We start from the raw sequence: 12161 nt of genomic DNA, 5'->3' as shown, positions 1-12161 counted from the left end.
AACCATTGATTTTAAAATTCCAGTCATGGGAATCATCCCACCAGGTTTCAGTAATACCAACTCGATCAAATTTATGCTTATAAATGAGCAGTTCCAATTCCTCTTGTTTGCTACCCAGACTCCTAATGTTAGTGTATAGACAGTGCCTGGATTACAGTCTCTGTACATTTGCTCCTTTAGATAGGCTGTTCCTTGAAAGCTACCAATTTTTCCTTCCTGTTTTTCTGGAAGCCCCTAATGTTGGAATGATTCACATGTTCAGTGTAGAAGGGGTACAAGTACAAGCTGCAGACCACTGGTCCAAACACCAATTATTTTCTTTTTCTTCTATAGGACTCTGCTTAGCTGCAAGGAAACCTGCCATGCAGCTGAACCCAAGCAGTGTGTAGCCTTTGAATGAGAAATAAGAAGAGGTGCAATGAGAGAGAAGGAGAGAGATTCAGGGTGCAAAAAGGAAAAATATACTTAGGAAAGGGGAAAAAATGAAAAGGGGAATAAAAAGCAGATGCAGAAAAGTGGAAAGAGACAAGAGACAGCTTTAGTAGTGGCAGGATGTGACGTGTGGAGACAGGTCTGAGAGGGAGTTTATTTGCCAGCCCATCACAAGTTGGGATCCAAAAAAGAAGTTGTGAACCGCTGGTGTTTTGTACATACCCATCATATTTCCTTTCAAGCACAATCATACAAGTTGCTGAGTAAATCCTGTGCAGTGCTTAGACCCTTCAACCTCCTTTGAAGTCAGGAGGAAGGGAAAAGGGGAGATATGATGTTGCAGAGAAGTGACTGACCTCCTCTTGTGCATAGAAGCTCTCCTCCATGTGGGATCACAATCTGAGCAAAAGAAAATAAATGTGAATGGGTCTGCTCTCTTCTTTGAAGCATGTTCAATGAAAATAGCTTTAAAATGTTTTTAAAAAAGCTTGTGAAATGGATTTAATATTTATTCTTCCACACCATATTAGAGAGGTTAACTAGAAAAGGCTTAAATCAACAGTAGGTTTCTTTACCTTGTACTATTAAGTAACAGTATTATTTCTTTTGCATTCAACAGCGTATGCTTGATATGACGTTTGGATCAGGAGGTCATACTAAAGCCCTTCTACAGAAAGTAACTGATATTACAGTATATGCACTAGACAGAGACCCAGCAGCTTATAAAATAGCTCAACAACTTTCAGAATCGTATCCGTAAGTAGAATTCTGCTTTTCTTGCCTTATCTATGGTATTTATGGGGCGTCAAACACCATACTTTATCTTTTGTGTATAAATGTAAATGGTTATAGTACTACAGTATGTGCATATTAGTTTCATTAAAAGAAAGAAACCTACCTTAAGTCACTTTTGACTTTTTTGCGTGTAAGGCTTAAATTTTTATGAGACTACTTGCATTTAATTCATTTTCTCTGCTGCTACTTGCCCTGTGTGCTTTAGCTAGTCACTACAGGGTTTAAAACTGAGTGTGATCAGTTTAATTTGGGATTATTCTAGTAAGAAGCTTGCATTTAAAAAAAATTGTATTTCACACCAAATTAGTTTTGCCACAAAAGAAATCTTTCACAACAAACAAGAAATTGATTTAATAAAAGTTTAGTTTTTAATTAAATAAAGATCTAATTTAGCTGTGACTCATTTACACTAGACAGATTCATAAAAAACAAATAAAGGTAATTTACTGAGTTTCAGTATTATATTTCCTGCTGTACTTTGTGACTTGTGCAGCTGGCTTCAGAATGTAGTCATCAAGTAAACAAGGCCACAATCTTGCGTCACAGGATCTGCTAGCACAGACTCCTGTGCCCATGTATTACTCAGATTTTAATTTGTTAGGCAGAAAAGGACAGGAAATACAATAGTGCTCTGAAGAAATAATAATTTCTTTGCTAATATTTCAAATGTTATATTCTTTGATTCTTTCTTCTTGTAAAGAGGTGACTTATTCAAATCTATGGCAAAAATGCTTTTAGATTAAATGTTGCAGTCTTTCAACTTCCTTTCCATTTGTTGCACATAACATTTATTGTGTTTTCCCATAGAAATTTAATTTAGTTTATATGTGCAATTCACATCTCACTTGTAACACAAACGTCTTTTTTTTTTTATTCTGAAATGCTTAATGTTCATCCTAAAGCTAACAAATTACAATAATTACATTAGTACAGGTGACTAGGATAGATTACATAGTTTATTTCTTGATATCATTTGGTGAAATCACATTCTGAAGCATGAACACTATCTCTGTTCACTCAGTTTTATGCCTGATATTTATGCTGCCCCACGTATCAGTACCACATTACTATTTGGAGTTCCAGGAGACCTATTTCCTTGTTTCATAGAACTTACAGGTATCTATTTGTGAACTCATCAGATGACATGGATAATTAAAATTATCTTCAAAAAGGAGTCAACTCTTTGAACTTGCCTCGGAAGCAGTGACTGACTCCTCGGTATGTGAAAACAACCAGAATAGTGGAGAGGAAACAGGAATAGATAAAGAAGAAGAGGTGAGAGACAAGGGACAAGAAGCAGATGGGGGAGGAGAATTAGGAGCCAAGATGATTTACAGTTCATGGGAGATTCTGGAAAATATATTGGAAACTGAGAAGCCAAGTACACAACTGGAGAGCACAAAAGACCGAAGGAATTCTCAGAATCAGAGCCTGTTTGTCAAAATAGGTAGACCAGATGAAGTATATGGGGGCAGCAGAACATTATTTTGTGGGTAACTGTGGGCTGAGAGGGAGCAGACATATGCTGTGTTGCCTGGAGTAGTGGTAGTTTGGTGAAAGTAGATCAAAATATTAACCAGGCAGCTCACCAGTGGTTGTTGTCATACGTTTCAGTGGAGTGTGTTGATGTGGCATTGCTTCCTCTTCAACGATGGGCCAAAGTAAAGGGAAGAGAATGAGAACAAAATAACAAGGTAACTGCAGGCAATTTGGCCATGGTCAGCCAAACAGAGTGTGTATGCATACTTGCACATAAATGTGTGCAGCTGAGTAGGCACATTTCTAAAAACATTATTGTTTTGACTTGACCAGGATGTGGAAATTGTGTTGGTATAAAAAACAAATAAAACTGAAGTGCCTGGGAGCTTGTTCTGGAAAAACTGTTTTTTCAGGGAAAGGAAACTTCCTGCATTTTAGAAGACTTTACAATATTTCAAAAGAGATTTTATGTACAGTCTCTGTATAACCTGTGTAATAGATTTATCTTTCTTCCAAAGAAGAGAGGAGGGACAGATCCTCCTTTAGAGGAGAGGAGACAGGTGGCTTGGGCGTCTCTTCTTCATACATTCTCCACAACCGCAAAGATGCTTCTGCTTTACTGTTGAAAGGCTAGGGGCCTCAGAAATGACTCAGACAGCCATCAACACTCCTCTTGCTTCCGCTTCAGTTCCCCTAGCTGTTGAACCCTCACCTCGTAGCCCAAGATGACTTCTGGAAGTGCAGAACCCTCCAAGTCAGGCAGAGGAAGGAGCGTTTTTTCTCTGAGTCTAACAGAGAGAAGGATTAGATCTGCTTCTCCTTACTTTACTGCTGGTCATTATTACCCCAGGCTTGACCCTGCTCAGCAGCCATTATATCAAAGGGGAGGACAGTCCAGACGTACAATCCATTAACAGCCTTCGTCTTGATATTACATTGGGATAGTGAGCAGTCCCAATGCCTCTGATTTTAATTGCCAGGACAGATCAGAGAACAGCAGATAGTGCAGTGTGACAGGGTCGAGCCAGATGGCTACAGGAGAGTAATAGAAGGCAGATATATTAGCCCCAAGCTAAGTAGGTCCCTTTTCCCTGGGTAAGGTAACAGGGAAGGTTTAGGAACAATCAGGAACCTTCTTGAGACAGTTAAGACAGACAGGCTGATTAGAACACCTGCAGCCAATCAAGAAGCTGCTAGAATCAATTAAGGCAGGCTAATCAGGGCAACCTGGGTTTTAAAAAGGAGCTCACTTCAGTTTGTGGTGTGCATGTGAGGAACTAGGAGCAAGAAGCACCAGCAGCTGAGAGTGAGAATGCAGACTGTTGGAGGACTGAGGTGTACAAGCATTATCAGACGCCAGGAGGAAGGTCCTATGGTGAGGATAAAGAAGGTGTTGGGAGGAGGCCGTGGGGAAGTAGCCCAGGGAGTTGTAGCTGTCGCACAGCTGTTCCAGGAAGCACTCTAGACAGCTGCATTCCACAGGGCCCTGGGCTGGAACCCGGAGTAGAGGGTGGGCCTGGGTTCCCCCAAATCCTCCCAACTCCTGGTCAGACACAGGAGGAGTCGACCTGGACTGTGGGTTCAGAAAAACAGCCAAGCTGAGGGCTGCTGTGAAGCTCCAAGGCGAGCAGATCCTCCAATAAGCTCAAGACCCACCAAGGTAGAGGAGGAACTTTGTCACAGCAGATTACAACAATCCTATATTAACACTGTAAATAGTTAATTAAATACAAAATAGCTACTTTAAAAATACTTAATTTAGGTTGCAAAGTCAAGTATTTGAGTTAGGAAATGCCAGATTTTGGGGTGTAATCTTAATTTTGCCTCCTTGTGAATCCATTCTAGCCACTGAAGGAGGTCCTATTGAATAATAGTATGTAGTAATGTAATCAAGACTATCATAATACATACACACAAGGGAGGTGAATTAGGGTTACTCAGGCAACCTTTATTCTGGCATTTCTTAACTTTTCAGTGCTTCAGTTTTCAACCCCAAACAACGTTCTTTTGATTCAGCTTTTTAAATGTAATTACTAGCTTTCTTTTAAAGGAAGATAGTTTGTGTGCAACACTCTGAATGAATCATCAGTAGTTTGAAAGCTGAACCTTCAGCACTGCAGCAGATGCTGCTACTGCTTGAGGTACAGGACTAATTAGATTAGCTGACATCAGGAGAAGGCTATTATCCCAAAGTGGAATGGATCTCTGGGTCCAAGTGTTGGGGTCCAATGAGTGTGGAGCTGGGAGAAGCCTGACCATTCTGACTCTCCACCCCTGGGAATTGGCATTCCTATCCTGTATGGTGATCCCAAAGTGGGAATTGGCCACCAGCACCACATGATGGGTCTTGGGGGTGGTTGAAGGAAGCCTGGCCTCTCTCTTCCCAACTTTGGGATTTCTGTCTCCATATGGAGTCCCCAGTGTGGTAGTAAGAACAGGACTGGAAAGTTATGGGAGGAAGTCCAGCAAGGGTTCTGTTCCCTTCCCTCCCCCAGTTGGTGTGGGTTTCCTGCCCCATGTGATGCCCATATGCTGAGTCCTGGAGAGAGCAGAGGCTGGCTTTTCTCCCTCCCCTCACCACACAGGCAACAGCTACTTAAACAGCTCCCACATGTTCTCTGTATGTTCATGATGGCATTAGCTCAGTTTGATGCCATGTCTACTATATGGGCGCTGTGGTGGCACAGGTACGGCTCCATAGCTATGCCGGAATAACACGGTAGCATAGTCACAGACCACTGATGGAAACGACCTCCCTGACTCACAAGGGTGCCACTATAATAGCAAAACCTTTCCTGTTAAGTTTTCTTTACCATTTTGTATAGAAGTATCACAAAAGGAAATAAATAGACTCAGCTAGTCCAAATCTTAAATCCAGGAGATCAGGGCAGCATTCACAAAACAAAGCGGAAGACACCCACGTTGCTCTATAGATCGATAGTCCTGTGACTTAAAGTCCATTTTCCCCTAATGAACAGATATCCTACTCAGCCTGTTTTCTGGGGGAGTTTGCTTTCCCAACTAGATGAAAAGATTTTAGAAGTGCCAGGTATTGTTCTATCCATAGAAACAGATACTGTATTTGTTTCCAAAGTGGCATTCTCTTTTCCCATCCCTTCTTCACTTTTGTTTACATAAGTCATTCTGATGTCTAATCACAGAATTACAGCTGATGTAATTTATGATGACAATGTGAAATGCAGAACGGCTTCCTCACTCCTCTTCATGTCAATAAAGCTAGAGATAACAGTTCAGTTTCTCAAGGGGCTGGAGAGACTCTATCCTCATGTCCATGAGCTGACTCCCACATGGAACTTAAACCTGATTCTGTTGAAGCTCAAGGTTCCCTCCTTCAAGCCATTAGCATCATGCTCCCTGACATTTCTCTCCTGAAAGGTCACCTTCCTGGTGGTGATTATCTTGGCCAGAAGGGTCTCTGAGAGCAGGGCCCTTATGTCAGAGCCACCCTACAAAGTGTACTTCCAAGGACAAGGTCCAACTGCGCCCCCATCCAGCCTTCCTGCCAAAGGTGGTGTCACAGTTCTATAACAACTAGGTCATTTTCTTCCCAGTCATCTTCCTGAACCGTCTCAAGAACTCCAAGGAATGATGGCTTCACTCGTTACACATTAGGCGGGCCCTTGCCTTTTATATATGCAACTCTTTGTAGCAATAGCAGAAAGGATGAGAGTGGTTCCTGTGTCAACCCAAAAGATCTCATCCTGGATAACCACATGTATTCAAGCTTGCTACGAGCACGTGAATGTCCTGCCTTTGGCTATCTTAATCGATCATTGCAGAACAGCCCAGTCTTTATCAGCAACATTCCTCACACAAGTCACAATCCAGGACATCTGCAGAGCCACAACCTAGTTATCAGATAGTTAGATAGTAACCTAGTTAGAGATACTTTCGTGTCTCACTATGCTATTATCCAACAGGCCTGAGACGACGCCAGTTTTGGAAGAGCAGTGTTGCAGTCAGCATGTCCATGAATTCTGAGCCCATCTCCTGTGGTACTGCTTGCGAGTGACCTAACGTGGAGTGGACCCGAGCAAGCACTCAAAGAAAAAATGGTTACTAACCTTGTTGTTTGAAATGTGTTGCTCATGTCCATTCCATGACCCATCCTCCTTAGTCATCTGTCGAAGTTAACCGGTAAGAAGGAACTGAGAGAGTGCAGGGCTAGCAGCTCCCCTTATACTGGCACATAAACGCACAGCTCCAGAGGGTGCTAGAGTTGGCCCAATGGATACCACTAAGATAAAAATCTCCAGCAACGGTGCACGCAGCACACACCCACCCAACATGGAATGGACATGAGCAACACATCTCAAAGAACAACAGTTATGAAAGGTTAGTAATCTTTTGTGGTCTGTGATCAGTTGAGAAATGTTTTAATCAACTTTGAACTACTGTGGGGTGAGGACAAGAACACCAAATGCAGTGCAGTTCACTCTCCTAATCTGTCAAACACTTTTGCTTGCATTGATTGGGCATCAGTTATACATGACACCTCTGAGAGATAACAAGGGATGGTCTAGATCGGGGTGGCCAACCTGAGCCTGAGAAGGAGCCAGAATTTACCAATGTACATTGTCAAAGAGCCACAGTAATACGTCAGCAGCCCCCCATCAGCTTCCCCTCACACCGCTCCCAGCGCCTCCTGCCCACCAGCAGCCCCACCAATCAGCGCTTCCCCCTCCCTCCACACACCTCCAAATCAGCTGTTTTGTGACGTGCAGAAGGCTTGCGGGGAGGGGAGCGAGGGCATGGAAGGCTCAGGGGAGGGGGCAGGAATGGGTGGAGTGGGGGCAGGGCCTGTGGCAGAGCCAGGGGTTGAGCAGTGAGCACCCCCTGGCACATGGGAAAGTTGGCGTGTGCAGCTCCAGCCCCGGAGTCAGTGCCTATACAAAGAGCCGCATATTAACTTCTGAAGAGCCACAGGTTTGCCACCCCTGGTCTAGATAATGCGTAGTCCTGCCTTGAGTGCAGGGGACTAGACTAGATGACCTCTCTAGTTCCCTTCCCTTCCAGTTCTATGATTCTATGATGGTGTGAATTTGTTTCAAGTAAGCAGGAAGTTAGGTTGAAAGTGTCAAGTATTTATTTAAGACTCAAGAGACGGGTTCTTCATGAACAGAATTCTTTTACTTCTGGCACTGGCCAGGACATTGCCTAGCCGTAGATGATCCAATAGGCCTTTTTCATCCTGCCTAGTTGCATTTGCAGTAGTCAGTCCTAATTCTGTGGTCCTTAAGTGTTATTTAAAGTTGATTGCTATAGAATATTGTTTTTATTTGTTCTCATTTGACTATTTTAATAACCTTAGTAAAATCATATTTTAACTGTGGTTATTTTTCATGATTAATGTTTGCCCACACTCTAGAATCATGAATACTCAGCTATGAGACCATTATTGCTCAAACTGCAGAAACATGCCCAATGCTACAGTAAGAAAAGATAAGTAAAGCTAATTCATGGTATTTTTCTATAGTCAGCAATTATAAGTGTAGTCTTCCTCATGCAGGGGCAAAAGACAGCTGGAGCTGTAAATCACCAAGTAAGAACATTATATTCACAAAATAAAGAAAAAATAAATTTGTTCTTTGCATTATAAATATGGCTTTTAGCACCTTGGTAATGATTTAGTAAGAAATAAAAAGTAAGCAGTGTACAGTTCCCACTTCAGTTCTTGCATACATTTAGCTCCTTTTCTGTTTCAAGATTAGTCAAGATTCTTCCCTTCCCCCCACCCCTGAAAAAAATGTACTGATGCTTGAATAAGGAAAAAATGGGTCAGATCCTGTTAGATATTCAGTGTGTGGGTGGGAATCCTTTGACATGCTTTCTGGGGAAGCCTCTAACTTGGCAATTGCTGCTGAGATTCCAGAAGAACAAGATAAAATTCTGTCAGCAGCAATATATATTACAAATAAATCCTTTTACGCCCACTGAAGGAAAGAGGCTAGAAAGGTGCCTGAAATCTAGCAATTAACCAGTATTATTGCATGCTTTTAAGGATGAGAAACCTACGCAGAGCTTACGCACGGGAGACAATGTGTTCTTTATATTACACTACTCAGTATAAGAAATCATGCCCCAGAAGTAAGAATAAGTAAAAGCAGTAATATAAAATTCCATACTTAAATGAACTATAATACATATTTTTATTGGCAATCTAAAGTGTTTGTGTGGTGGCGGTGGTTGTGGGTTTTAGTTTCAATGTGAAATTAAATTTATATGATTGGATAAAACTCTAAATTCAGTAGCTTTGAATTTCCGGGGAAAATTTAGAATACAGATTATAGTTCCGTAGAGGGAAACCAAAACAGTGTTTGTAAATTACAGTAAATGCATTTTAGTTAAACTTTTACCTATATGTTTGTGATTTTTATCTGTTCAGTGTTCAGTGTTTTGTTTTTGATGCTTTACTTTGTAGGTTTGTTACTTTTGATTATAGGATGAAGGGTGATATATTTGTAATCTACAGGCATGACATATTGAAAGTAATCACGTTTATATGTATTATATACTACTGCTGTTACATTTAGCTCTAATCCTTTCTAAAGTAAAAGTTATCACTGTCTGTGCAAGCTAACTGGCTGTCTTCTTAATAAAGAAAGGATAGATAAATTGATGGGAAAGTGCCATTAAGGTCTCTCAAGGTCACCTTCAAATGTCACTAAATTAAAGGCTAGTAGTGTTATTCTACTGTTCATTTTTTATCTTTCCCTAAAGGTTAAGTTGGGCTTCTTGGGTGCTACTCCCTCCTCTCTTGTCATTCTAAATTCCAGCTGTCTATCCTCCATCATGTATAGAGTATTGCTGCCTGCCTTCAGACATAAAATATCACCCCCTCCTTTAATACTTTCTCTGGTTCTCTATTCAACTCAGTTCAAAATTCCCCTAATTAATAAAATGCCGTGTTGGCTTCAATCAACCTACTTCTAACAGACTTTACTTGCCTGTCCTCCCTTTCTACTCTCTGTGCACCCTTTATAGCCGGCCTTCCTCTGTCCCTTCTCAAAATTTCACCACTATTTGAGTAACAGCCTCCTCCACTGCAGCCGTACTGTATATGTTTCATCCATCCTACAACCTGTTTAAAATCTCATCTTAACCTATGCTCAGCTATGCTTCTTAATTTCTCTTTCCCTTCACATACTGACTTCATGATTTCATGCTTTAATTCACTGTGCAGTTTTTGAAAAAGTGTGTGCTAGATACTGGCCACTGTCCTAATATTTTAGTCTGTAAAGAGTTTGGGAATACAATTTATATTCAAGATGATTTATTAAAAAAAAAAAAGTTATGCTGCACTGACATAATCCGTAACAGTGATCTGTGGCCCTGAGCATGCTGGAAGCACAACAAACCTGGCATCCTCTGCCAGCCGTTATTAGCCAAGCTATATTTCTCCAAAAAACAAAGGAAAGCAATTACTAAAAGGCCAAGTGGACTTCCCCTTCCTGTGCCTGCCTTCCATCCTGCAGCAAGGGAAGGACCTCCTTACCTGTCTCTGGTGGCCAATATATTCTGTAATAAGGGGAGAAAGAGGCAGGCCAGTCACCTACAGTGATATAAACCCTCAGACAGCAAAGTGAATTCTCCTGTGTCCTTCATTTAGGCTGTTGGCCAGCAGCGTTTGAATCCTCTGTCTTGTCCCATTAAGGCTTTTCCAAAACCCACCCCAAGGAATCTTCTGGCACACACTACTCAGAAGGATTTTCTATTCTAAAATGTGCCCTGTTGAACAGCTCCTATGATGGTGAACCAACCCATATATTAAATGGCAGAAAAAACTGTTAATGCAAAGTTAAGGTTGCCTGTCGATAGCCCGTGCCCTTCCACTATGTTGAGTTCAGCAAAACTCAAACGTGTGAAAACCAGGATTACGGTAAACATCCACGAGCCTTAACTCCCGTCCTCCCTCCGGAGTTATCAGTAGCTGTTTGGAATTACCTGAATGAACTCCAACTACATGTAGTGTGTTAGGTGTAGCTGTACTGAATGGTGGAGGAATAAGTTGGAGCAGCTTGGATGAGCTGTGATTGTGATCTCAGGAGCTCTGGTTCTGAGTCCCCCCCATGTGTGTTATCAAAGGAAGGAGACATATATGCAGCTTGATGTTCCAGTCCACATCATTTCAATGCATAATTGTCTAGGTTATGTCAGTAGCATGGCACTGGAGTCTTCTTGCCATGGGTATTGTCAGCAGTGAGGTGAGATGTGAGAGTGGTCTATGGATTTTATGATGAGTAGGGGAAGTATAGGTTTAGCTGTGTTCAAGTGTGAAAGGGCTGTAAAAGGGTATAAAATGGGTGTTTAAATTTTACCAGTGTGGTATTCTGTCAGGTGAGCAAGCTCAGTGTTTGAGCATAGCCTCTAGCACCTGTCTATTCCAGTGAAAGGAAAAGTGGGAGTGTGTGTTGTGGGCATACTGGGGCATCGCTCAAAAAGGTAGAGATAAGGTTGTGTGGGCTTTTACCTTCACTGCTTTACAAAAGTTTGAGTTTTGCTAAATTTGATGTTCTAGAAGGGCATGAGCTATCACTGGGTAACCTTAAAGCTGTGTTAATGAAGATTTTTTAATTTAATTTCCTGCTGTTCTAAACAGAAATAAAAATGTTTTTTGGTAGGAGTTAAGGGTCATGTAGGCAGTTGTAGTTTGCACCTATGTTTACGGGTGATATGCTACTGTGGCTAGGTAATAATCAGAATACCTGGCTTTTGTATAGTGCTTTTCAGCAGTAGATCTCAAAGCACTTTACATCATTATCCCCATTTTACACATGGTAAACTGAGGCACGGAGAGGTGAAGTGACTTGCCCCAGACCAAGCAGGCTCGTGGCAGAGCTAGGAATAGTCCCAGTCCAGTGTTTTTTCCATTGTGTGTTTTCAACACATGGTTGCTGTGTGATTCCTCAGTTTTCCTCCTCCCCCCCCCATACATTTTGTTATAGTGGAATGGGGATAATGTTCGTATTTTGAAATATTTGTTATGTATATTTGCTAACAGGGCTGGTAAAAGAAATCTCATCCATGTTCTAGGTTCCAAAATCTTGACCGTTTTATTACTTGGTTGTTACAGTAACTTCAGACGTTCAAGAGGAGACTGGTGTATCTCCCTCCTTGTCCAACTTCTGCCCCACTGATAACGGCAGCATGTAGCTCCCCCCCCCTCAACATTTCCAGCTGCCCCTCCCCTTCCCAGTCCATTAAGCCATTAGTTGGCACTCTAGAAGCCATTAACATTTAAGAAGTTGCTCCTTGCTGTTTCCTGCTCTATGCTACTACATGCACACATCACTGGCTTGCTGGAAGATTGCACACTACCTTGTTTATGTAACCTGAGCTGCACATTGAACTCAGTCCCATTAGCCACCTCTGGCTGGGACTCCTGCCCTGCTTCAGCCAGCTTCCCCCAACCATCCCTCAAGTCTACCCACTCA

General features: G+C 41.8%; 1 protein-coding gene across 4 annotated transcripts in view; it reads left to right on the top strand.

Moving 5' to 3' along the window:
• The window catches only part of METTL15 (methyltransferase 15, mitochondrial 12S rRNA N4-cytidine), a 191178-nt gene that overhangs the window by 89399 nt on the left and 89618 nt on the right, over positions 1–12161 (top strand). For all 4 annotated transcript variants that reach the window (XM_078853241.1, XM_078853240.1, XM_078853242.1 and 1 more), the window contains one exon: positions 1052–1188. In XM_078853241.1, coding sequence (XP_078709367.1) covers positions 1052–1188 — 137 coding nt within the window. The remainder of the gene's footprint in view (positions 1–1051; positions 1189–12161) is intronic.

Source organism: Lepidochelys kempii, chromosome 6 (genome assembly GCF_965140285.1).
Source record: "Lepidochelys kempii isolate rLepKem1 chromosome 6, rLepKem1.hap1, whole genome shotgun sequence".
NCBI classification, from domain to species: Eukaryota; Metazoa; Chordata; order Testudines; family Cheloniidae; genus Lepidochelys; species Lepidochelys kempii.
Note: the sequence above shows the minus strand (reverse complement) of the source record. Positions and strands in the feature narration are given on the sequence as shown.